Source organism: Equus caballus, chromosome 17, assembly GCF_041296265.1.
Source record: "Equus caballus isolate H_3958 breed thoroughbred chromosome 17, TB-T2T, whole genome shotgun sequence".
NCBI classification, from domain to species: domain Eukaryota; kingdom Metazoa; phylum Chordata; class Mammalia; order Perissodactyla; family Equidae; genus Equus; species Equus caballus.
In genome coordinates, this window is record NC_091700.1 from 38,482,638 (window position 1) to 38,510,606 (window position 27,969).

Genomic DNA, 27,969 nt, shown 5'->3' on the forward strand with positions numbered 1-27,969 from the left:
ACAGAGATATAGATAGAAAGAGAATACACAAGAACAATGAACACACAGTGTCAGGGCCTAGTCCCTGGTTGTTATCTGGTAGGAAAGAAACAAGTAGGAAGGTCAACGATGACCAAATGATGATTAAAAGATTTTCTGACCTGCGTGAAGACCATGCGTTTACAATGATTCTTTTTCTTTTTCTTTTTCTCTACAGTCCTCTCAGAAAACGTTATCTGGTTATATTATCCAAAATCAAGACTTTTCACCTCAAAACTGGCTTGGGTAATCTTTTCTCTATTTATCTTTTTCTTCATCTACAAAATAAGACACTTGCAAAATGCACTTTGAGTCTGTCACCTTCACAGTATCATGCTAATATTCAGCATTGCACAAATATTATTGATTTTTGGACAGCCTGCACTCTTCACCAAATTCTTTCAAATTTCATTAACTCTGTATCTGGCAACAATATACATTAGTACGTATATCTTAAAGTTCAAATACACTTAAAGGTTCTCATCAAAGTAACACACCCTGATAATTTCCAGAGAAATCATGGGTTCCTATCAAGACACCAAATGGTACGGCATGTTGCATCCTCCTCCCAAAACTTCAGAAGTCTAAGGAACTATGCATTCCCAGAAATAACAAGAGTGACAACCCTGGGAAATGACAGAGGCCTGAAGGCTGTCTCTTAATTGGTGGGTAGCCTGGGGTTAGGGGCAGTGGGTGGCAGCCTTGAGGGGCTCAGTGTGAGGGAAAATTTTAAGGACCGTTCTTGCCTCTCCCCTGAGTTGCTTGGAAGCGATCACTTTCCTTTCTCAGCAGAAACAAGTAGCAACCACCCAGATGTAGCTAGGATAAAATTAGAGTAGCATTAGGTTAGCTGATGAAAGCAGGGAAGGGCTGAACAATCCTTGATCCTTCACTCCTCCACCTCCTCCGTCTCCCAAGCCCCAGGTGACAACCTCAAATGCCTCCTCAAATGCCGCTTTCCCCAAGAGCTCAAAGGTGACAGATCCTGACCACAGGAGTTGAGTGGTCACAGTGTTTCACGGTTTCTGAGACTGTCTGCGCCTGGGGCCATCACCTGCCCTCATATTAAACTTACTTAGAAAAACACACCTTAGGTCCTAGGTCTCAACAAAGGTGACTATATAATACAGCACCCAAGAGAGGACACTTCTGAGAGTGAAAAGGACACACTATTAATAATTATTCTGAGATAACAGCCACAGACTGAGATGGTCCCAAGCAAAACGTTAGCCCTTCTCTAATACAAGATGCCAGACAGAGTAGCCAACAGCCACAAGGAATGAAAGCTCACAAGTCAAAACAATTACATACCTGAGGAGTACAACGACTGAAAAAGAAATACAACAAAGTGAGCAACATAGACCATTTGAAGTAGAACTACTGGAACATACTGGAACATAAGCATGACAAATACACTTAAAGATACAAGGGAAGATGTTAGTAGCACGAAGTGACAATGAGAAAGCATAAGGAAAACCTCATGAGGAAATAGGTGTAAAAGGACGATTGTTAAAGACTTAAGTCATGGGATAAATAGCAGTGTGGATACATGAGAACAGCAAATTATTTAGACATGGAAAATGACATTGAGAAACTCTCCCAGGAAACAGAATAAAACAATAAAGTGAGAGAATATTTAAAAGAACAGCAGTGTGATATGGTGGGTAAAAAAAGACATCTAACATCTGAAATAAATGAAATCCAAGACAACTAAGATGAAAAAAAAAGAAAACAGAGAAGAGGTAATATTCAAAAACTAATGAAGATAAATTTCACAAAGTTAAAGAAGGAAGTAAAAAATTATCTGTAAAGGATCCATGGAAATGAAGAGAAAATTCTAAAAGCTTCCAAAAAGAGCAAAGAAAATAAGAACAGACTGACACGATCTCTCTCTAGAGCAAACAGAACACATCTTGTTTGAGAGCACACAAGTGACATTTATGAAAACAGACAACATATTTGGACATAAACAAAGCATTAAAAACGTGCACGGGAGCAATATCATATAGATTTTCTCTGACCGTATCGCAACTGCAACAGCTTTTTAAAAGTCAACATAATATCAAAGAAGAAAAAAGTTGAAGGACTGACATGAGCCAATGTCAAAATTCACTATAAAGCTACAGCAATCAAGACAGTGTGGTACTGGTGAAAGAACAGACAAATGGACCAAAGGAGCAGAACAGAGAGCCTAGAAATAGATGCCCGTTAACATACTCCACCGTTCTTTGACAAAGGAGCACAGACCATACAATGGAGCAAAGACAGTCTTATCAACGAATGGTGCTGGAAGAACTGGACATCCACGTGCGAGACAGTGAACGTGCACATGGCCCTTTACACCTTTACAAAACGGAAATCAAAATGCATTATAGACCCACATGTCAAAAGCAAAACTCTAGAATTCCTAGAAGACAGTAACACGGAAGAAAACCGAGATGACCTCTTTAGAAACATGACTTTCTAGATGTGACAGCAAAATCAAGATCATGAAAGGAATAACTGATAAGCTGGATTTCATTAACATTTTAAACTGCTGCTCCACAAGACACAATGTCAAGAGGATAAAATCACAAGCCACAGACTGGGAGAAAATATTTGCAAAAGGCACAGTTGATAAAGGAATAACAAATATACAAATACGCAAAGAAATCTTAAAACTAAACAACAAGAACACACACAACCAGATTAAAAAATGGGGCAAACAACTTAACAGACATCTGGCCAAAGAAGACATAAAAATGGCAACTAAGAGTATGAGACGATGCTCCACATCATATGGCTCCAGGGAAATGCAAATTGAACAACAATGAGATACCACTACACACCTGTTAGAATAGTCAAAATATGGAACACTAACAACAGCAATTGCTGACAAGCATGTGGAGCATTGGAGACACTCATTCAGTATGGGTGGCAAGGCAAAACGGAACAGCCACTCTGGAAGGCAGTTTAGGGGTTTCTTACAAAACCAAGCATAACCCTTAACGTACGATCCAGCTTAACATACGCTCCTTAGTATTTACCCAAAGGAGTTCAAAACTTACACGCAGATGAAAACCTGCACACAAATGTTGATAGCAGCTTTACTCGTAATCGCCAAAAAGCGGAAGCAACCAAGATGTCCTGCACCAGATGAACGGATAAACAAACCGTGGTACATCTAGTCAACGGCATATTATTCAGCGCTAAAAAGCATCGAGCTATCAAGCTGTGAAAAGAAACCTTACATGCATGTTACTTTGTGAAAGAAGCCAATCTGAAAAGGTTGCATACTGTATGAGGCCAACTATATGACATTCTGGACGTGGCAAAATTGGGGCGACAGGAAGAGATCGGTGGTTGCCAGGAGTTGGCGGGGAGAAGGATGAATAGGCGGAGCACAAAGGATTTTTAGGGCAGTGAAAATACTCCATCGTTATGAAACTCTAATGACAGATTCATGTCATTCTACTTTTATCCAAACCCATAGAATGTATGACACCAACAGTGAGTCGCAATGTAAACCATAAATCAGATAATATTCTATTATGGCTTTCATTTTCCAATTCTGGTAATCGTATTATGGTTACGGAAGTGAAAATTTTCTGATTTTGATCACTGTGCTGTGGTTAGGTGTCCCTGAAGGTAGAAAAATAAAACTGAAATATTCAGGAGTAAAGGGTATGTGGTCTGCATTTTCTCTCTAATGATTCAGGAATAGAGCCTAAGTGTGTAGGAAGGTGTGTGTCACGTGTGTGTCTATCAAACATCTTCTGCCTCAACTCACATTAAAATCAGGTCTAGATACAGGTATATTGAGAGAGAGAGCTCTTTCTATGTGTATATCTATATCTAAACGTATTTTCTTTCTCTCTCTCTCTTTCTATATATCTATAGATAGATAGATAGATAGATAGATTTATGTCTATATACCTACATATCCATATGATGGGAGTAACAAAGGAAATGTGACAAAATGTTAACAATTGGAAAAGTAAGTAAAGGGTATACTGGAGCTTTTGGAACCATTTGCGAGAAATTTCTGTATGTGTTGGAATATTGTTCAGTCTTAAAAAGAAATGAAATTCGGACACACGCTGCAACATGGATTGACTTTGAGGGCATTGTGCTAAATGAAATAACTAGTCACAAGAAGACAAATTTTGCATGATTCCACTGACATGACATACCTAGAGTAGTCAAACTCACAGAGACAGAAGGTAGAATGGTGGTTGCCAAGAGCTTGGGAAAGGGGCAACGGGGAGAGTAGTTTAATGTGTACAGAGTTTCAGTTTTGCAAGACGAGAAGAGTTCTGCAGGTTGGCTGCACAACAATATGAAGGTACCTAACGCTACAGAATGGCACACTTAAAAATGCTGAAGATGATCTATTTTAGGTTACATGCATTTACCACAATTTAGAAATCTGCATAAGTTTCGAATTCTTACAATGGAAAAAGTGTTTCAAAAATAGCTCTCCTGGTGCTTGTTCTGGTGAAAATGAGATTGGGGAAAAAAGGAGATAGTACAAAAAAGCTGACGTTGCAAAACCAAAAATTTTCTGTCTCAACTCATCCTACTTTCAACCTATTCTCCCAAGGAAACTTGAAAGTGCATTTAGAACAATGCCCCTTATTGAGTCTATGTCTTGATTTGCTCTGTCAACCTCCTGACTAAAGACTCAAAGGGCTATCTTCACTGTGTCTCTCCAAACTCTGTCTGGAGTCGGCTCCCTGTTTTGTGGTCAGCTCTCACTCTTCTCAGCATTCACGTGGGAGAGGGAACATCGAGCTGCACAGACTCTCCAGCCCTTAAAAGCCCATATAGCGGCAGAGACAACATACCCTCTCCTCATCCCAGACATCACCCCTAAAGATGTCCACATACCTGGGAATGCACAGTCTAGGAGTGCATCTCTAGAAAAGCCTACCTCTCTAGAAAGCTACAGTTGGTACGTCTACGGTTCACGATTGGAGTTTGTATTGTTTGCAGAGCCTCAAGCATGACCCCTCATTGCCTTGCCAGTGCTACTAGGATTGAGCCAAAACCATTCAGCAGAGCCTACAATGCCCTTCAAAATCTGGCCCTGCCAGCCCTCATCCTTGTGGCGCACCTCTCTCCCCTCAATCCTGTTCTCCAGTCCTGACCTCCTTTTATTTCCTCCCAAGAGCCATATGCCTTCCAACACTGCTCAATGACGTCAGAAAAAGAAGTGAGAGGTATAAGGACTGGACAGGAAAAATGAAAATTATCGCTGTGTTCAGATGACATGACTAAGTACACAGAAAATTTTTGTTCCATCTAATAAGCACTTAAATGGTATTTATTACGTGCCAGACATCGTCCTAAGTGTTTAACACTTATTTGGTCCTCATAACAAATCATCACGGAGCCTGGAGAGTTGTTCTATGTTAACGTAAACACCAAGAAATGCAACAACCTGTCATTTGAGATTTCCTACATGGGACAGTGATGTGACCAACTTATTTGAAGAAGGATTCTGTGAATCTAAGAATATGATAAACATGACCTAGCTCAGTGGATCCGAAATTTTAGAAAAGATCTTAGAATCATTGTCCAGAATACTCCGCATTCCCATGGATAATGCCGCGTCTGCATTTCACTCAATCTCTCTCTCTCTCTCTCTCTCTCTGAGTATATATGTCACCTTTTGTTGGTGGTTCCATCACAGATTACTTCTGTCAGTTCATCGGGGTCATTTCTAAAGAATTAAAAGCATATATGATCAGACTCCTAGTGACTTCATAGAGTTACACTCTTGTTTGCAATTAGTTACAAGTAGTCTTCAAGTGGTAAACTGGTTGAACCCTAAAAAATTATGTGGATGTTAGTTATTTGGAAACTAGTATTTTAATCTTCCCTAGAAATAGGGCTTTCTATAGTTGTAACGAAGATCTTCGGCCGGTCAAAAAGCCTAATGAATGAAGATATTGAAATACAATTCTTCACTACTTAACCTTACCCTCACGTGTAATTGCATCGAGGTTGAATTTAGCTCAAAATTCAACTCCAGGTTGTAGGTACATATTTCCCCAGCTCCTCCTAATTTCCTGATCCTCAACACCCTCCACCACATCCTGACCCTTCATGTATCATGTATGTCTTTTCTGTTCCTCATACAGGGTTCAGATGACTGCAGCTCTGAGGCACGGGCTCCCTCCAATATGACGGTGGTTTGGCATTCGGGACACCAGCTTCAGATAGTGGCAGAGCTCTGGAGGCTGACGAAAGGAGCCGAGGTCTGTTTAGCTCCATTCTCTTCTGCTGAGAGCTCCACTGCTCCCTCTCCACTGCTACCGTCTCCTTGCTCCAAATAGGATTCTCTCCTCTCCTGGCCCACTCTAGCAGAGTCTTACACACAGGCATTCTGAGAGTTTCCTCAAAGCTTTGGCTGCTACTTTCTAAGGCTCACAAACAAACCGTGAGTAAGAAGTCTCCCTCTTATGACTCCTCCTTCCTTTGGCCACCTAGGCCCAACAGGAAAGAAAGTTACCTACAGAAGCTTATAGTCTCTTATGGAAACCTGTTGTTGCCATCGATGCCCCCCATACCTTTCACCACTCAGATCACTCATGTCAACTCACCCCATCTTGTCACTGTTGCCAGACGACATTCGGGAAGAATCCATAACCCTGCCATAGAGTAAAAACCATGTACAAAAAATAGAGTCAGACATTTTGGAAGATAATCAGGTTCTTTTTCCCAACAGAATTGCAGCACACAAAAAGTAAAGTCACGAGGAAACACGACAGAAACAAAAGCATCCGTTTCAGGGTCCAGCACTGGAACCTCTGAGACAGTTTCCGGGTTCTGTATGTGCGTGTGTGCGTGTCTGTGTGTCTCTGTGTGTATCCACTGGAAAGAAAATGAAGGGAACAAGGGAGACATAGCATTCATGATTACACCTCCTTCCTTCTTCACCATTTTGTTTCTCCTTCATGCACTCTGGAATCAATTTGGGAAACGTGAGAGGGATCTGAGTGTGTCGGGATGGCGAGGTGCATCCAAGTAAGAGCTAACACAGAGATATAGATAGAAAGAGAATACACAAGAACAATGAACACACAGTGTCAGGGCCTAGTCCCTGGTTGTTATTTGGTAGGAAAGAAACAAGTAGGAAGGTCAACGATGACCAAATGATGATTAAAAGATTTTCTGACCTGCGTGAAGACCATGCGTTTACAATGATTCTTTTTCTTTTTCTTTTTCTCTACAGTCCTTTTAGAAAACGTTATCTGGTTGTATTATCCAAAATCAAGACTTTTCACCTCAAAACTGGCTTGGGTAATCTTTTCTCTATTTATCTTTTTCTTCATCTACAAAATAAGACACTTGCAAAATGCACTTTGAGTCTGTCACCTTCACAGTATCATGCTAATATTCAGCATTGCACAAATATTATTGATTTTTGGACAGCCTGCACTCTTCACCAAATTCTTTCAAATTTCATTAATTCTGTATCTGGCAACAATATACATTAGTACGTATATCTTAAAGTTCAAATACACTTAAAGGTTCTCATCAAAGTAACACACCCTGATAATTTCCAGAGAAATCATGGGTTCCTATCAAGACGCCAAATGGTACGGCATGTTGCATCCTCCTCCCAAAACTTCAGAAGTCCTAAGGAACTATGCACCCCCAGAAATAACAAGAGTGACAACCCTGGGAAATGACAGAGGCCTGAAGGTTGTCTCTTAGTTGGTGGGTAGTCTGGGATTAGGGGCAGTGTGTGGCAGCCTTGAGAGGCTCAGTGTGAGGGAAAATTTTAAGGACCGTTCTTGCCTCTTCCCTGAGTTGCTTGGAAGCGATCACTTTCCTTTCTCAGCAGAAACAAGTAGCAACCACCCAGATGTAGCTAGGATAAAATTAGAGTAGCATTAGGTTACCTAATGAAAGCAGGGAAGGGCTGAACAATCCTTGATCCTTCACTCCTCCACCTCCTCCGTCTCCCAAGCCCCAGGTGACAACCTCAAATGCCTCCTCAAATGCTGCTTTCCTCAGGAGCTCAAAGGTGACATATCCTGACCACAGGAGTTGTGTGGACACAGTGTTTCACGGTTTCTGAGACTGTCTGCGCCTGGGGCCATCACCTCCCCTCATATTAAATTTACTGAGAAAATCAGACCTTAGAGCTAGCCTTGATGGCCTAGTGGTTAAAGTTCAGCACTCACCGCTTCGGCAGTGTGGGTTCACTGTCCAGTCTCAGAACCACACCACTCGTCTGTCAATCAGACATCATTTAAACTGTCATCATCTCAAAGAGATCTTTCCTCACCCTCAACCAGAAGTAGGCTTACACTCACTCCTTATCACTTGTTTAATTTTCAACAGGACTTCTCATTACTGCTTGGTTTTCATTTACTAATTTGTTTTCTGTCTTTTACACCTCCTCTGCCCAAATGTAGACTTCAAGAGAACAAAGACCTTGTCTCTGCTTCTTAATCTATATCATTAGCACATATATTGATGCCAGGTGCATAGTAGGTGCTCACTATATTCTTCTTAAGTGAATTATTAATAAAGTACTAATAAAATAATTAATTTTCTGATACATTCACTGCAGATTTCCCTTTAAAATGTGTTGCCCAAGTTATACTTAAAATATTAATTTATTCAGAACTTTGATTACTCACATATAGGAATGTTTAAACAGAGGAAACTGTATCTGTAGGATTCTCAGATTGGAAATAAGACTAAAAAATTGACCCAGAAATGAGTTCAATTAAGAAAAACCTATTATTCTACAGAAAATCCTAAGTCAGAAAACCATCTGGCACTGTACAATTTTGTCCTCAGATTTGTTTCTTTTTTTAATTTTTTATTAAGATTTTGATAGTTTACAACCTTGGGAAATTTCAGTTGTACATTATTGTCAGTCATGTTGTAGGTGCACCACTTCACCCTTTGTGCCCTCCCCCCACCCCCCCATTTCCCCTGGTAACCACCGATCAGTTCTCTTTGTCTCTATGTTTAACTTCCACCTATGAGTGGAGTCATACAGAGTTCGTCTTTCTCTATCTGGCTTATTTCACTTAACGTAATACCAAGTTCCATCTATGTTGTTGTGAATGGGACAATTTTATCTTTTTTTCTGGCTGAGTAGTATTCCATTGTATATATATATACCATATCTTCTTTATCCAATCATCAGTTGATGGGCATTTAGGTTGCTTCCACATCTTGGCTATTGTAAATAATGCTGCGATGAACATTGGGGTGCATGGGACTTTTGGAATTGCTGATTTCAAGTTCTTTGGATAGATACACAGTAGTGATATGGCTGGGTCATAAGGTATTTCTATTTTTAATTTTTTGAGAAATCTCCATACTGTTTTCCATAGTGGCTGCACTAGTTTGCATTCCCACCAACAGTGTATGAGGGTTCCTTTTTCTCTACAACCTCTCCAACATTTGTCACTTTTTGTTTTGGTTATTTTTACCATTCTAACAGGTATAAGGTGATATCTTATTGTAGTTTTGATTTGCATTTCCCTGATGATCAGCGATCATGACCATCGTTTCATGTGTCTACTGGCCATCCGTATATCTTCTTTGGAGAAATGTCTGTTCATGACCCCTGCCCATTTTTGATCGGGTTGTTTGATTTTTCGTTGTTGAGCTGTGTGAGTTCTCTATATATTATGGAGATTAACCCTTTGTCGGGTAAGTAACTTGTAAATATTTTTTCCCAACTAGTGGGCTGTTTTTTTGTTTCAATCCTGTTTTCCCCTGCCTTGAAGAAGCTCTTTAGTCTGATGAAGTCCCATTTGTTTATTCTTTCTATTGTTTCCCTCGTCTGAGGAGTTATGGTGTGTGAAAAGATCCTTTTGATACTGATGTCAAAGAATGTACTGCCTATATTCTCTTCTAGAAGACATTGTTTCAGGTGTAATCTTTAGGTCTTTGATCAATTTGGAGTTTATTTTTGTGAACGGTGAAAAAGAATGGTCAATTTTCATTCTTTTACATGTGGATTTCCAGTTTTCCCAGCACCATTTGTTAAAGAGACTTTCTTTTCTCCATTGTAGGCCCTCAGCTCCCTTGTCAAAGATGAGCTGTCCCCTCAGATTTGTTTTAATGTCTTCTGTTGACACTGTGGGATTCAAAGCCTCCAGCTAAGCATAATGAAACCTAGCAGAAGTATAGAACTTTGTCTTCTTGCTGTAACATACAATTTCTAAATAGTTATCTGAGAATCTAGTCATAAAAGATTGTCTAACGCTCTGCTTGAAAATCTCTTGCTTAGTAAGCAACATAAAAATGTGCTAATCCTTCACAGAAAAACATGATGACCATCAAAAGAAAATCTCTTACTGTGCCGTCACCCTCAGTCTGCATGTCAGATGTCACACTCTGAACCAAGAATCCACGAAAACTGAATGGGAATAGTCAGCTGCATGCGTAACTGACTACAGATGATGTGTAAATGCATGATGGATGGAACCGAAGTACCATTCAAATCTTCCAAAGTAACTAGGGGGTCTTCTGGTCTCAGCAAGGAAACTAAAAATAATGCCAAATCATCTGTGATCTAACTAATGGTAACATGCAGGTTCTAATGTCATGTAAGGAAGCAGAGCCAATATGCAGTCAGGGGAAGAACTCCCAAAGATTTCATGTTGGTCAGTATACCAAGAGCTCCAACCAGGCTGACAGACATTTCCTGGACCACTTGCAAGGTGAGGCCCAACAGGAAGAAAGGGCACAGAACGTCCTTGAGATCACTCAACTGCGTTTATCCTGACTATCCTCATCAACAAAACTTGACTGGGTTTTCTAAGGAGAAATTTATTCTGGGAAGAGAATGTGCCAACCAACTGTAATGAGCATTCTATCCCCTTCCAACTACACATCAGACTGAAATTAATAAACTGGGATTCTAACATTTCGGTTAATATCAGTTAGTGTGCCTGGAAAATGTGAACATGTAAAGCGGAGTAGCAGATGCTCAGCATGTAGTGTCTATCAAATGTAACTGGCAAGCCAATTTGTTTCATCAAGCAACCAACCTGTGTTTAATCCTCTCTACCATTACTCAACACAATAGAGATAGGACTCATGCAACAGCTGTGTGACATTTAAAAGAGGAGGCACTTGATCCGAAAGTGGTATTCAAACTTTCATCTTTCCTTTAAAAAGGCACAAAATTATTTGCTATCATCTCACATGAAAGATTTTTACAGTATTTTAAGAGTTTGCATTCAAATGTCTTTAGAAAGAGTCGTAAGAATAGTCATACACTAAGAAAATGAACTCTGAAATTTTAGAACAACTAGATATTTTAACCTCATAACTTAGTTTTTATTAACTGAATCATCTCTCTCTCATTTCAAAAGTATCTAAAAGTAGGTTTTAGACATTGTATTAGGTCTTCCTGGTGACAACTGAAATGTTTGGAGATTCCATTTTTCCATCATTTCAATATGTCTGTCTTTTAAACATTTTTTTGCATTGGAAAGTTTTCTTCAGTGGGCTTTTGGACATCACACATGCTTAGTAAGCATCAAGTCTGCAAATGATCTTAAGACAAATGTCACAGGAAATGCCTTCTACAAGACATGTTTCAATGACCACACCAGCATTTGCTCTTATGGCATCCTTGGGTCACATACAATATATTAATAAGTGCATTTCCCAATGTGTATGTAATGGAAGAGTAGTTTGAGGAGATATTAATAGGATTTAATAATAATAATAATAGCACTTATGTGCTAGGTACTATTATAAATACTTTACATAAAATAATTCATTTAATTTTCACAATAATCCCATGGAGGTATATAGTATTATCATCCCCATTTTATAGATGAGAGAAATGGGCTACAGAGATAGTGAGTAACTTGCCCATCATCACCAGCCTGAAATGGTAGAGCTGAGATCTGAATCCATCTGTTAATGAATCCATGCTCTTAGCCACAACACTTTCCTAACTCTCCAAATGTTCAATAAAATTAAGAAATTATTGATTGCACACATTTTTTTGTGTGTAGGACTTGTATACTAATAAGCATTGTGATTATCTGAGAGAGACCAGAGTATGCAAAGATTCCTGAACTTATTTGACCACAAAAACCTCTTTCTCACAGTGGAAATACGTGAGGAACACATTTTAGAAACACTGTATCAAATGGTTTTTCTTTATTCCACCCTACAAACCAATTTTGGACTCTAATCAATAGCTTAGAACTCTAAGCACAGATAGATTATGTTATTCTTGCAAACTGTCTGGAAAGAAGAGCTAGACTATGGGTCATCAAACCCCTTGGCCTGGGCTGATGGTCCATGAAAGGAGCAGTCCCAGTTTTAGATGGGTGTACTGATGCCCATGAAGCATGGCTCATAGAAGTCCCTTCAGGCCTTAAGAGAAAAGATTACCTCAAAAAGAAAGACCTCTACATGTATCAGTTGCTTTTCAACAGGAAGACTACCAGGATTGACTGTGCAGAATACACTAATAAATTACATCAGGGAAAAATATTTGGGTAACCAAAAAGGTAAGAATTTGAGTTTCTGACATAGGTAGCCTATTGAATGATTACTGGATTTTCCAGACGGCTTCTGAGAAAGAGAACTGGCAGATACACAAATTACCCCTGAGATCCAGATGACAGGCCAGGACTGCTAAGAATGTTGCTTGGGGCACCAATCTACCCACAGGGCATGAGCTGTCCCTAGATATTACCTGAACTCCTTTCAAGGAGAGTAGTATATGAAACCTGAAAGACTAGCTTGATAAACTGCTTGGGGACATAGATGTGACTCCTTCATGGGACATGAGTAAGCAGGTAGCTAAACTGCCTTCTAAGGAAAGTGGGTTTTGCAAACTGACCTAAACTAACTTGGGCATGCACAATTCTTAGGTGCTTTTTGGTAGGAGGAGCCACAGTAGAAATCTAGGGTAGTTGAAGAGTAGCTACACCTTTAAGTCATGCTACCAGGTTACAACAAAAGCAGGTCTTAGACAAAATATGCCATACATACAGACATTCATTTAATGAAACATTCAGTAGTAAGCAGGCACAACCATTTGTAAGCTGTCTGTCCTTTTAGGTCCTCCAAACATCACCTTATACGCAAGGCTCATTTCCAATAGATTCCCCATATTCTAGAGGCTGAAATCTTCCTCAACCAATGGCTTGAGACACTATAAGGATAAAGCCTCTGGTGTCATCCCTAAGGGTATATATACTACAAGCCTCACTCATTTGATTCTGATAACCTGTTGATGCAAGAGTGGGCTGTCCCTAAAATATTTCAGCCAATTCCACAGATCTTGAATATTCCTACAATTCCAACATCTATCATGCTGCTTTGCATGCCACTAACGTCACTAAGAAAAATTCATTTGTGACCTTCACTGTGGGAATTAACAGTGTTTCAGGTGTTGATCAAGATGGGACAACGGAAGCCGTTGCAGTGGCCTTCTCTGGAAAATGGCTTCCTGAGTTGAACACTAGCTCACCATCCATGGACAGAGCAACCAGTCACCCCTGGAGGAGCTTAAAGGGACCATGACTGGCACATGCATTTTATTACTGGCACACTGCCTAAGCTGTGCTATTTTTAAGGAAATTACAGGCATAAAACAAGGTCTTTAAATTCTGAGTTTGACAAATTTCATTTGCATACAGTCTACATCTATTATGAAAGAAGGGACGCATGTATTCCCTATTCGATTAACCAAGGCTGAGAATTATGTTTAAAATTCAGTGAATTTGAATCTTATCACTTACGTATTACTTCTGCAACAGCTGAACCAGAGATCTAAACTATTCCTCTTCATAGTATTGTTGCAGTCATGTGGTTGAATTTACTCTAAATCAATCTAAGAAAAGGAAAAGCATGTATTTTTATATTCAATGAGTTTAAAACACAAATGATATTCCCAACTTAGAAAGAAAGTCACACATAGAACTTACTAGGTATGGATCAGCATTTCTAAAGTTTTGAATCCACAAACATGAAATCTACAATACTGTGCAATTTTATCAATCCTGTGAAATAGGCATTGTGTACTTGCCCTCAGTATTTTATTTTAGTTCAAGAAATAGAGGAAAACATTTTTGAATGTTCAATAAAATTCAAGTTTGGCTCAAGTATAGGGCGCTTTAAAGATTGTTCACTTGCTACACAGGACCCAGAAAGTGAAACAAAACCCGTTTCAAACCAATTTTACATCATCATAGTGATTCACGATATTTTAACCCTGAAATAGTCTGTAGAATAAATCAAAGGACTAGGAAAGCAAAGAGATGTGCCTCTCAACATTTCACAGAGCAGATTTATGTCATGTAAGAAAACTGGAAGTCACTAGAGAGTAAAAAGACACTACCAAGTACACTGTCAAGTTAATCAGTAGCAACATTATATCTACACTGAAAAACGTGTCACAAGCACCTAAACTCTGGGCAAGGAGAGAAAAGTGAAAACAAATAGAAAAATACTTTTAAAAGAGATTAATTTGGGCATAAATGTTGATTTTGAGTATTGGGCTTGGGGCCCAAAAGAACACCAGTAAATGCCATACTTTCAAGGGATACCAGCTCATGCGCAATGGAAACAGTAATCTCAAAGCTCCAAGGCCACTGCCATCTGTTCCAGAGAGGCGGCCCAGAGAACCAGGAAGGGCCAACGGAGAGCTGGATTTCTTGGGGGTAACCCTCCCCTACAAACCCAAGATTCGCTTACCTGTCGATAAGCTGCTTTCGATGAGGCGCTGCAGCTCACAAGGGGCTGGGGCAGAAGGGTAGAGGGGCCGAGGGGCAGAGGGGCGGTGGGACGGTGGGGCCGTAGGGTGCAGGACTCAGATATTTGACTTGGGTACAACTTTTCCTAAATGGGAGAGAACTTAACTTGAAATCCTAGTAGTAGTTTTCTCTCCTGTTGTCTTTCGGGATAATGCCTTTTCTTCTTTTTCATTCTTTTTAACTTTTAATTTCCCAAAACCAAGCCCGTTAAGTCATCTTGGCCCAATTCCCGGCCTGCAACAAGGTTACTGCTACTTGGTCCTACATCCACCTAGTTGTCCCCAGTCCCCCAAGGGTGAGGGGGCTCGGGGAGGTCTCTGCGTGGGAGAGAAATGTTAATTAATGCTCCCCATAGATGAGCGCAAGGCAAACCTTCCTGTCTTTGGGCCCCAGAGCCCCCCATCCTGCCCCTTCTCTCCACCCTTCTACTTCCCCTCCGTAACCCAGCCACCTCTAAAATGTTATACTCTAACTCTCTGAGGATGAGAGGGCAATATAGTGGGCAGAGGATGGGATGGGATGTCCTTGTCCAGAGACCCCCATCCTTAGGTCTTTACCTGTGCTGGGTACAAGCCAGTACTGAAACAAGAACTCCATCTCCATGGCAGTCCCAAAGAAGAGATTCCTGACATTCCTGAGATCATAATAGAGTGAGGAATAGAATGAACTGGGTTCTAGACTGCAGGGACTTAAAGACAGACGCACACACCATATAATTTCACTCATATGTGGAAGATAAACAAACACACGGATAAGGAGAACAGATTAGTTGTCACCAGAGGGGACGAGCATGGGGGGAGGATGAAAGGGGTAAAGGGGCACATATGTATGGTAATGGATAAAAACTAGACTATTGGTGGTGAACACCTGCAGTCTATACAGAAACTGATATATAATAATGTACAACTGAAATTTACACAATGTTATAGGCCAATATAACTTCAATAAAATAAGCTTTTTTAAAAAACAAATCACAGACACACAGACGCTGTTCTTCTTAAAGAAATGTTGGGTGGGAGGGGTACCAAGATCAAAGATCCCAGGATAATAATCTCAGAGTAGACTGTCTCACCTGTTACTTTTTTTTTTTTTTTTTTTGCATCTGATGGAGGGGATGCATCTTATATATTTTGAGTCTGAAGAAGGTTACCATAAGCTTTTGGCTTTCCCTGTGGATTGAAGAGAATGACCAGAGGGCTCAATGTTTTCCAGCTAATATTAAATTTGACTAAAATAGGCAAGGTTAATACAAGACTCAGGAAAAAAACATTTCATTTACTCAGGCTATGATTTCACAGGATTGAAAGAAAGCAATCAAATAATACATGTAAATCAAAAATACACCCATATTCCTAGTACAGTAAATCTGAAAGGCAGAAGCACATGCTAAACAAATGAAAACAAATATGGAAATAAAGATTTAAAAATATAGATAAAGCATTAGAAATTTCTGTTTGGAAATTACGATATAAAAATTACCACAAAAAGAGGAATAAATAAAGACAGTTAAGTTTGACAGTCTGTATTGGTACATGTTCTGGTATTGAGTAAATGGCCACAGTTGAAGACATGGGAAAAAAAAGATTAAAGTCATATTTATTTAGTATTTCTCTAAAGCACTTTGCAAGATACAAAAATGAATAAAACGGTCACTGACTTAAGTGTCAGGTTGATGACTTAAAGGCCAGATCATTTTGAAATATGCTCAGAGCATTCTATTCTCTGTGAGAAAGACCTGCCCTAAAGAGAAACTACTCTATCAGAGCCTCATCTGGCCTAGGGGGAGGGTAATAAGAGAACCCAATCCCCCTCTAGCCTTCCTGTCTCATATAAGAGGATGAAAAAAAGGCCAAGAAACTCTTCTGAAGGTCACAGCCCTTGCTTCTTTCTATGTCTCTAAATTTTTTGTTGAAAACTGGACTTTTTGAAGACTAGAAGAGGGGCTGGCCTGGTGATACAGTGGTTAAGTTTGCACGATCTGCTTCAGAAGCCTGGGGTTTTGGGTTCCTAGGTGTGGACCTACACACCATTCATCAAGCCATGCTGAGGTGGCATCCCACATACAAAATAGAGGAAGACTGGCACAGATGTTAGCTCAGGGCCAATCTTCCTCACTGAAAAATAAAAAAGAATACTAACAACTGGAAATCAGACTTTTCCCTTTCCTCAGGGTTTATTGATGCTGTTTTTTTGTGTGTTTGTTTAATGACTTTCCTGAACTACTTCTGTAAACTCTCTATTCTCTGTGCAGTGTGACCACTAAAGTCAGTTTGATTTGCATAATGGTCAGCTAATAATTGCACAGAGATTCCCTCAGATGTCTGGAACCACTAAGTCTCTCAGTTGTTAAGAAGGAGCTTTGTGTGCACGTTAGAGTATGCCTTCAACATTTAGCCAAAAAGTTTACAATTCCACCATAACCTTCATTTTCTTCTTGAGCATAGCCTCAAGGTTAGCTAGAGGTGAGAGCTTTGGGCCTTTTCACATCTTTCCTAAGTATGCAAAGTCCTGGACACGTGCACATCCCAAGATGTACAGGTGTCCTTCTAGATTCCTGGGAATGTGTTCCAGTTTTTCAAAGCTCCCTATGGACATCTCATTCCACAGCTTTTTCTTTTAAGCATTTTGGTTAGCCTATTGTTTGCCCCAACTGCTATTTACACCTCAGGAAGCTATGACATTTGACAATTGCCTCTGATTGATTGTTTTCAACAAATGTCCTCAGGGAGGAGGCTGGAGGAGCTACAAGTCAGGTCAAAGGCAGTCTTTTGAGTGGGGTTTTCCAGGGACCCACTAGATGGGTCAAATAATGACAGTTCTCTGGGAATGGGGCTTTGAATGAGTCCAATCCCCTTTTATTCCCTCCAATGGCATCCAAGAGACTGGTTTTTACCATGACTGCAGGATGTTGGTTTTCAAGGCTACTATGGAGCTGGGGAGGGTGTGATAGGAATAGGGCAAGTTAGAACATCACAGAGCCCCCTGGTCCCACCAAAATTCAGCCTATGTTCTTAAATAAATGCTCCCCAAATGGCTGCAAGCCTTTGGTTAATTTCCAGAGTTTTGAAAAAGTTGATTCTCACCATTTTCCCCAAGTGTTCTTGTTGCTTTTATAAAGGGAAGAATATCTGGAGGTCTCTACTTTGCCATTTTCACTGACATTACTTTCAAACATACTTTTAAATGCTAAACTCACAAGAAAGTAAGAGAAGTACTAAATGTTCACATACGCACGCGTGCACACACACACACATACACTCTTACACTCTAGAGCTGAAACTAAAGTGGTAAGCCAACACGGAAACCAGGGATGCCCTGGAAGTGTGTCAAAACCAAAAACGTAGAGCTTTGTTAGTTAACATGTGGCTGCCTAAAGTGGTAGATAGGAGGTGGGGCAAACAATAGGTAATGTTACACGCTTTTAAGTAATACGGGCCCTCATATTGGTTCCCCTGCATTAAACCCAGCATATACAGGGTTAAAACCAGAAAGCACTCATCCCCTTTCCCTGCTTCTTTAGTTACACTCATATGTAAATATCTGTTTCTTTAACCTTTGACTCCCTAAGCTTTACAACCAAATATAAGTTACAAATTGTTAAAGCCCAGGTGGCCTCACACTGGACTCACACTAAAGTTTTGGCTAATCATGGGTCCTTGAAGTTTATTACAGGAAAATTGATGTCCAGAGAATATCAAGAAACTGAAGCTTCCCAGGCCCCAACTCCTTGGCTTCCTGGCACCAGAATCCACCATCTACCACGGAGGGAGACAACCAAGGTTAGCCACCTGCAGATTCCCTTATCTCACCATTCACCTCTCTGCAAGCAGCCTCATGAGGCCAAACACAGGCTGGTGGGAAAGCGCTAATCAGCAAGGTCACAGGCTCTCCTTCCCTACAAGCAGCAAACCTTTAAAACCCTTTACCCACTTCTTAACAGGGAGCCAGTAGCTCCTAAGGCATTAGCTAACTGGTACCCCCTTTGCCTGGGAAAGAAAATAATAAAACTGTTTTTTTCCTTATTACCCAAAACTCTGTTCTCATTATTTGGATTGGCACCAAGTTCAGAAACTTTCAGTAACAGTAACATTTAAAAAAAAAAAAAAACTGTGGAACAGATGTCAAGAGAGGGCTTTGAAAAGCTCTGACATATCCCTGGGAATCTAGAGTTTTGCTGGTTAACCAAGTAATAGGATTTGAACCTAAAGAAGTGTGCAGTTGACTCTGAGACCTCCACAGATATCCAGGCACCCAAACTGGATATATATTTAGTTGAAAAGATAAACTTGGAAAAATCTATATGCTGGCAAATTGAACCTACAAGCAAGTCAGTATATCTGCTGGCACTGGATTTTAAAACATTAATAATTTCAATAGTCTTCCCTAATGTTTTGTAACCAGCCTTATTCTCATGCTGGGATTTGAATTTATGCTACAATCACAGTTCAAGAAACCTCAATCCAATAAATTAAATTGAAAGAGTTCCTGATTGGTAGTGACCCCTAGCACCCAGGAGAAACCAAGGCAAATCATCTCAGTTCGGGTCCCTCAGGATTCTCACAGTTAAAGTTCAGACAAATACAAGCTCTTGATAAAATCTAGCAAACATATGAGGAATCAAACCACCATGAGCAGGAGGCAACAACAATTATAAACAGAAGAAAAAGGAATGAACGGAATGACTATAGATATTGAAATTATAAGAAACTTTATTCTCAGGAGGTAGGTTTAAAAGGATGTTGAAGTGCAAAGATAGAGACCAACACTATGTGGAGCAGAAAGAAGGGTCATTGGCCCACTCTGGAACTTCAAGGTAGATTTTCTGAAGGAGATGATGCCTGAGCTTGGGCTTGAAGGACAGTAAGTAATTAGGCAGGAGAAAAAAAGTGGTGAAGAAATTCAAGACAGAAAAAACATAATAAACAAACACATGGAAGCACTGAACAGCATGGGGACTTCAGGGGAAAATGTAGACATTTATCTATTATTCTAGTAACAAATATAGAGCAGAGAGTACCAAAATCTACAAAAATAGAGAGCCCTTTACACCATATTAAGAAATATAGACTTTATTTACTAGGCAATAGAGGATCGCTGAAGGATTTTAAGTAGGGGTGTTTCATGATGATTTTGTGGTGGGCAGGTTGTCTAGAGCTAGAGAGGGGAAAGAATTTAAGAGGGACAGCGCTGAGGGATTAGAAATCAAGTAGGAGGCTACTGCACAGCTTAGGTGAGACATGTTGAGAGCCTGAAAACCAGTGTAGCAGGGAAAACTGGGAGAAGGCACAGACTTTAGAAAAAGCAGACAAAATCAGCAAAACTTGTGACTGACTAGTTATTGTGAAGGATGAAGGGGAAAAATGGCTCCTGTCTTTCTTCCTTGGATGACTGGGTGCTAATTATTGGTGCTGGAAATAAAAAGGAAGACGAGGTTGGTGATAGAGGAAGATAATGGGTTAAGTTTTGAAGATCTTTGGTCTGGGGTACTTGTGGGAAACCGAGGTTAGGAAGCAATTGAATTTATGAGTCTGCAGCTCAGAGAAGAAGTTAGCACTGATAACTAATGACTTGAGTGGATAACTCAGTAGAAAGAAAAGAGCAGCAGCCCATGGGTAGAACCTTGGGTTTTCCTGAAATTCAGGAAAATATTGATGCTTTTTGGAACAAGATCAATTTTAAGTAAAAACAATTATGTGGAAAAACCTAAGTCTTATAACATCAAAATATTGAAAACTACCTAAACGTCAAAGAAAAATAGAACGGTTAAGTTAATATGGTATATCCACCTCGGAGAATATCATAGTTATTTTAAATAATGTGTAGGAAGAGTTTACATAAACACAACATGTTTATGATTGAATGTCAAAAGTTTTTTTACTTTTATTTTTAAAACCATGTATTATATAAACCATGTCTGGAAAGAAATATATACATATATTAAAAGTAATTTTTTCAAATTATTCAAAATTGTTTCTATAACATTTTTATAATGAGGAAACAACTGTTAAAAACGCATTTCCCTACAATGAGATAGCACTTCACACACAGTAGGATGGTGATAATCAAAAAGACAGATAATAACAAGCATTGACAAATACAGGAGAAACTGGGATCCTCACATATTGCTAGTGGAGATGTAAAATGGTACAGTCACTTTGGAAAACAGTTTGGTAGTTCCTCAAAAGGTTAAACACAGAGTTACTATATGACCCAGTAATTCCCTGGTATATACCCAAGAGAAATGAAAGCATACATCCACATGAAGACTTTTCACACAAATGTTCACAACAACATCATCCATAATTGCCAAAAAGCAGAAATAACCCAAATGTTGATAAATGGATGAAGGGTTATTTAAAATGTGGGATAGTCATAATATTATTTAGCAATAAAGGAAATGAAGTGTGTCACTTAACGACCAGGATATGTTCTGAGAAATGCATCATTAGGTGATTCCGTCATTGTGCGAACATCATACAGTGTACTTACGTAAACCTAGATGGTACAGCCTACGACATACCTAGGCTATATGATACTAACCTTATGGGACCACCTTTGTATATATCATCCATCTTTGATCAAAATGTCATCATGCTGAGCAAGACTGTACTGACGTGCTACAAGTCAGATGAACCTTGAAAACATCATGCTAAGGGAAAGAAACCATGCATAAAAGATCACAAATTGTGTTATTCCACTTATATGAAATGTCCAGAATAAGCATATCTATAGAGGCAGAACATACACTAGTGGTTGCCTACACAAGGAGTAGCCAACCCTAGTGGTCCAGTGGTTAGGGTTCAGAACTAGGGTTCCTAGTTCTTAGGAAACCACACCACCCATCTCTTGGTTGTCATACTGTAGTGGCTGCATGTTGCTGTGACACTGAAAGCAATGCCACCGGTATTTCACACATCAGCAGGGTCACCCATGGTGGACAGGTTTCAGCAGAGCTTCCAGACTAAGACAGACTAAGAAGGAGGACCTGGCCACCCGCTTCCAAAAATACTGACCATGAAAACCCTGATAGAGTGCTGGAAGCTGAGAGGATGGCGCAAAAGGACCAGGCAGGGTTCCACTCTGCTGTCCATGGGGTCACTCGGAGTCACCATGGCACTAACAACAAAACAAAGACCCGGGATGGAGGGTGGAGGGTAGGGAAGAGAATTAGGGAAAACTAGAAATAAGCTGGGGCTTCTTTTTGGGGTAATGAAAAAGTCCTAAAATTAGATAGTGATGATGGCTGCGCAACTCTGGGAACATACTAAAAATCCATTGAACTGTAGGCTTGAAAGGGGTGAACTGTGTAGGAATTCTCTCTCAGAAAAGCTTTTTGAAAAACCCTCATTTCCCTCCCCCTCGGGGGGAACAAACACGGCTACAGATCCTATGGAACACCAGGCCTGAGGAGCGCAGGATGCATCAGATGCGGAATGGAAGCAGCGGTCTCGGACGCTCCGCCGGGTACACAGCCTGCCGTCGGGTTCCACCTGCGGGAGGCGGCCTGAGGCCTCAGGACGAAGTGTCCTGGTGTCTGGGGCACGTGGCCTTGTCCCCGCCTTTCCCGCCGCCTCCCGCGCACCTTTCCAGTGGGCCTCGCTGCTGGCGCCACCGAGCTTCATGGAAGATCAGCTCTTCTGGAAGCAGGTCCCAAGGGACCGTGAGCACCCTCCACATCCCGGATCCGGGTCCCCCAAAGACAGCGCGGGATGCTTACCCCAGTCTCGGGCGGAGCGGCAGAGGCCGACGGCCTGAGGTCTCGCCCGCAGTCTTTCTGACCAGGCCTAACGCCTCTCAGCGAGGGGCCGGGGCGGGCGATGGCTGTGGGCTGGTCCCCAAGGCCACGTGGCAGCTGCAGCAGGGCCACACGCCAAGTCCTCAATTCTGGTCCCGTCTGCAGCGCCTTTCTTGTTCGCTCTCCGTCTCACCACAGCTCTATCGGACAGGTCTGAACAGATTCCCATGAAAAGTGGAATCTGGGCCTCGGGTCCCGCCGCCCGCCGAAGCCCTGACTCCTCATGGCGGGTCAATAAACAGCAGTCCTCCTGACTACCTCATGTCAGGATGTTCGTGGACTCTCAGCACAGAGGGCTCGACACCTCGGAGGCCCAGCCGTGAGCAGCCTCGGAGCACCGGAGCACCGTCTGAGGCCAGGAAGTGCAAGGGCCCTGGAGGGCTCCGGAGCCTCCCTGCCGTTCTGACAGGGATGTCGGAAAAGCCCCTCGGGCTGGGCAGGCTGAAAAGACGCTTGGACATCCGGAAAGGCTGGCGACCCTGATCTGGAAGATTATGTGCCCAACTCTTGTCTCCGGGAAGCCAGAGAGGGGAATCTGGGTTTCCTGAGGTGAAGTACGTTGAACCGCCACGAGGGCGCCAGAGAAGGGCGTCCAGCTGGCCCCGCCCCCGGCGCTGGCCCCGCCCCCGGCGCTGGCCCCGCCCCCGGCGCTGGCCCCGCCCCCGGCGCTGGCCCCGCCCCCGGCGCTGGCCCCGCCCCCGGCGCTGGCCCCGCCCCCGGCGCTGGCGCGCGCCGCCCTCAGGGGACGCTGGCCGGGGCCTCCTCCTGGAGATCCAGCCTGTGGTTCGTTCACTATTCCCAATGTTATTGAGTAGCCACTACACATTGAGCTCCAGATGCTGGGGACAGGGCAGTGTGTGGGATAGACAGTGTTCCTGTCTTCAGGCAAGAGAGACAGCCAAGCCAAAAGTTACAATACAGTGTGGAAACTGTTGGGATGGAGAAAGGAAGAGACAAGGAAAGTCTGGTGCAGATACTGCTTTCAGAAGAAAACAAAGGAAAGAAGTGGTGGGATATAAGTCTCTTTGGAGGTTTGTTGATGTCAAGTTCCCATTTGATGGGTTCCGGTTCCTCTTTGTAGGGGCTCCAGCCCATCAAGCCGGGGGAACAAAAGTTTGAGGAAAGTGGAGAATATGTGAAATAGTCTTGAATAGGATGGAAGAGAGGATTGACTAAGAAGGTCATGATGTAAACTCTACAAGGCAGGAAGCTTCTTGTGTTGGGGTTCACAAGGGTTAAGTACAGTACTTAGCACATGGAAGGTGCTTCATAGGAATGGAATGAATGAAGTAGTGAATGAATAAAGGATTTTCACTTGGTGTTGGAGCAGATCACTAGTTGCGACCATGAGTTCATAGTAGCACCAATATCCTCATGTGTGTGATTTTATCAAATAAGGCTGAATCACTTACTAGAGGGCAGACCTGGAAGAGGCAGAGTTGGGATTCTGCCAGGCAGGCATGATGAAAAGGAAATAAGGTGGAGGTGTTTGGGATGTCGTTTAAGTGATAGACCTTGAAATCAATGAAAGAAGGAAGAAATGAAGACAAAATAGGTTGCTAATGGTTAGAGAGTGGGTGGAAACGTTGATGGACTGAAGATCCTGACACGGTTGAAGAACTGGCATTTGGCATACTGAGGACATAGGCTGGAAGGGCTGGAGGTTGAGGTCAAAGTGAAGGATATCAGAATATTATTTCAGAAGGCAGAGCTCTTCCTGGAAATAAGCTCTAAGACTTTCCATAGCTGAGTTAGAATGGAAATTAAGATTAAGAGCTCTGAGATGAGGAAATCTATTAATTAAGAGTCTAGGTTATCGGATGGCCCAATCACATGGAAGGTAGGATCTCCCAGAAATTTTCATCTGCACTGGGACACGTCCCGCCCCTTTCCCTCTGCCAGAGCCTCCAGAGAATTTGCATCCACCCTTTAACTGAAGTTTGAGAGGCTAGAGGTGCAATGAAATGGCTCAGAGCCAGAAGACAGCAGCAGAGCAGGGAGAGAAGGATGTAGTAGACAACTGTTTTGATTGATTTTAGCACCCAGCATTCATTCTCCCATCTGGAACCAGTATCTCTATTGGTCTCTGGGGAATTACTCCCATTCTTCAGTCTCAGTCTACGTGCAGATATTTTTAGTTTTCCCCACCACACCCCTACGCCAAGGATGAGTTTGTGACTCAGGCCTGGCAAAAGAGGTGAGCATGTGACTCAACTGGAGCTGCTAAGGCACAATGAAACTTTCACATGGACCGTTGTGAACGAGGTACCATATTTTTCAGCTACATTTGAACCTGGGAGGGTATTGTCCTGAACTTGCTGGCAGCCATCGTGCCACCATATAAAGTCTGAGAATGAAGCCAGTACAGAAGACAGAACTAAGAAATGGAGAGACACTGAATCCTAACGATGTCAGTGGAACCAGGTGTCAATGCTTCTGCCTAAAGCCAGTCTTTATCCAGGCTTTTCAGTTACATGAGTCAATATATTCCCTTTTGTATTTGGGCCATTGAGTTGTACTTTATATCACTTATATTCAGATTATTCCTCATAATACCAGGGAGTTCTCCATCCCTGGTTCCTGCTTCTGAGCTAGTCCACTAAATGTATGTTAACTTCTCTGTGCCTCAGTCTCTTTTTCTGTCAAAGGGGATGAGCAATACATAGAATTGTAAGATTAAATGGATGATAAATTTAAAAATATGAATTTGTTCCACAACATTGAGATGCAAAAAAGTCACATTAATTTTTCTAAATTAAATTAAATCTGGCTCTATACCCCCATTACTAAGGTAAGAAAACACCCAATATCAGTCATTTTGGGGGGCTCTTCTCCTTCTTTAGCATGATATACACTGCCCTTAAAAAAATCTTAAGAGCAAGCATCTGGTCTTCATTTGATCATGTGTTTTCAAATTCACAAAAGATATTAAGTTCCAGGATTCAGGAATGAGAAATTTCAACTCTTAGGAATTCTCAAAATCATAAGTTATTTTATAGTTTTATAACATTTTATTTACATATTTTTAATAAATGAGAAATGCTGTTTATTAATATTTTTAAGAAAATATGGCCTAGAAGAAATATTCAAACACCGCAAATGACTATGTAAACATTATTGAAGAACATTTAAATAGCAACTTTTGATGTTCTAGTAAAGTTAACAGTACTGTGTGAAATCGTGTCAAAAGTGCAAAATTAAAGACAGTTTGTTTCCGAAATTTGTTTCATGCAAAATCATTTTTAGGATTTGCATAATACATACTGTGTTTAAACTTACTAATTTTTATTTTATTTTCAAGAATAACTAGTTGTTGGTGGATAGGGCCATGAACACACACTCAGAACATGGCAACAGCTGCACAGTATTGGTTAGGTCATGACCCCTTTACTCTTACAGTAAGGAGATAGAGCAAGAATCCTTACATAGGGAAATTATCCCCCTAGTCTTATCAGCTCAAACTTTTTCCCACACTGAAGCATTGCCATGGGCCCTCCACCTGCAAGATAATCTGCCTTTCTCCAGTCCCCATAAGAAAGAAGGAACAGACCCTGCATCTAGGGGACAGCAGCCACAAGTTCCTGAACTGCCACTTAGTCTCCCTAATAAAACCCAAACTTGTTCTTGTGACCCAATGCATGGGACAGGTAATTTAAGCTCTGGATCCCAGTGCCAGTGGAAGTTCTGGGTGGGAGGTCTCAAAAAGAAGAGGCCCTTTCATTGCTGGGGCCCCTGCCCTAAGCCTGAGGACTGATAGTGAATTCTCAATATTAATAACTATCACGAAGCCTGCCACTCTAGTGAGAAAATATAGCGCCAGCAGCTGGGCTCTGGGATCCTGCTCCCACTCCATACCCAAGATGTCAGCCCATTCATGCATTTTGATTGTCCTGATATTAGCTGTGGAAAGTAGGGCCTGGTATTGTCTAACTCCAAGGAGCCCTATTCTTATTGTATTCAATGTCAGTGGCAACTCTTGGAACAACACTCTTTTAGCAAAATGATTGATTCCCATAAAGATGTACAAAACTGTGAGTCCTAGGCGTCAGTACGAAGTATGTTTTGGTAGGTAAATAGTTCCTCATCCTCCCTCTGTTATTTGGCTAATGAGATTTTTTTTGTTTCCCTGAAACCTCCTACTTTCCCATTGTGCTGGGGGAGTATGGGACATGGGAAAAGTGCTGGAAGCAGAGCAAGAGTGGGGCGTCCCTCCAGGATGTACCCCAACTTCATTTGAGATGTCAATTATTAGCTCCCTTGTGTGTGCAAATCCTGATTGCCTCTTCCTCTGTGTGTCTCTGGAAGTAAGCAAACACCTGTACTCAGAAGTGGAATTGCCAGGTCATAAGGTAGTTCTATGTTTAATTCCTTCAGGAACCTCCTTACTGGTTTCTGTAGTGGCTGTACCAATTTACATTCCAACCAACAGGGCACAAATGTTCCCTTTTCTCCACATCCTCGCTAACACTCCTTATCTTTTGTCTTTTTTTTTTATAATAATACATCTTAACAGGTGTGAGGTGATATCTCATTGTGATTTTGATTTGCATTTCTCAGATGATTAGTGACGCTGAGCATCTTTTTCTATACTTGTTGGCCATCTGTGTGTCTTCTTCAGAAAAATGTCTATTCAAGTCTTCGGCCCATTTTATGTCAGATTATTAGTCTTTTAGCTATTAAGTTGTATGAGTTTCTTATGTATTTTGGATATTAACCGCTTATCTGATATATATGGTTTGCAAATATTTCCTCCCATTCTGTAGGGTGCCCGTGTCTTTTTGTGGATTGTATCTTTTGTTGTACAGAAGATTTTCTGTTTGATGTAGTCCCACTTGTTTATTTTTGCCAAGATCAACGTTGAGGAGCTTTTTCCATATGTTTTATTTTAGGAGTATTATGGGTTCAGGTCTTACATTTAAGTCTTTAATCCACTTTCAGTTAATTTTTGTGAGTGGTATAAGATATGGGTCCAACTTCACTGTTTTGCATGTGGATCTCCAGTTTTCTCTTGCCCTCTTTCTAACTTCTTAAACTGGATGCTTAGCTCACTAATTTTCATTCTTTATTCCTTTCTAATCCCAGCATATGAAGAAATAAACTCCCCTCTAAATATCGCTTTACCTATTGTGTTAGGGGACCCTAAGACCACTCTCAAGTTCAGGAACTAGCTTGAAGGGCTCACGGTACTCACAAATGCAGTTATACTCATGGTTGTGGTCTATTACATTGAAAAGATGTAGAATACAGTCACCAAAGGAAAAAAGCACATAAGGTAGAGTCCAGGAGGTTACCAGGCACAGCTTCTGGTTGTCCTCTCTCTGTGGAGTTGTGTGAACAGAACCTAATTCTCCTAACAATGATGTGTGACAACGTGTACAAAGTATCTCCAATCAGGGAAGCTCG

The 27,969-nt window shown here is 41.2% G+C and overlaps 1 protein-coding gene across 1 annotated transcript in view; it reads right to left on the reverse strand.

The window, feature by feature from the left end:
• LOC138918367 (uncharacterized) overlaps window positions 1-23,188 on the reverse strand; it is a 201,741-nt gene extending 178,553 nt beyond the window's left edge. The window contains exons 1-9 of the mRNA XM_070239620.1: window positions 22,489-23,188; window positions 21,785-21,887; window positions 21,312-21,420; window positions 15,844-15,940; window positions 15,329-15,405; window positions 14,713-14,856; window positions 13,758-13,849; window positions 6,606-6,653; window positions 5,669-5,722 (exon numbers count right to left, since the gene is read on the reverse strand). Of these exons, the coding sequence (XP_070095721.1) occupies window positions 5,669-5,722; window positions 6,606-6,653; window positions 13,758-13,807 (152 nt within the window). The 5' untranslated portion in view covers window positions 13,808-13,849; window positions 14,713-14,856; window positions 15,329-15,405; ... (2 more) ...; window positions 21,785-21,887; window positions 22,489-23,188. The remainder of the gene's footprint in view (window positions 1-5,668; window positions 5,723-6,605; window positions 6,654-13,757; window positions 13,850-14,712; window positions 14,857-15,328; window positions 15,406-15,843; window positions 15,941-21,311; window positions 21,421-21,784; window positions 21,888-22,488) is intronic.
• Between the last annotated feature and the right edge of the window lie 4,781 nt (window positions 23,189-27,969).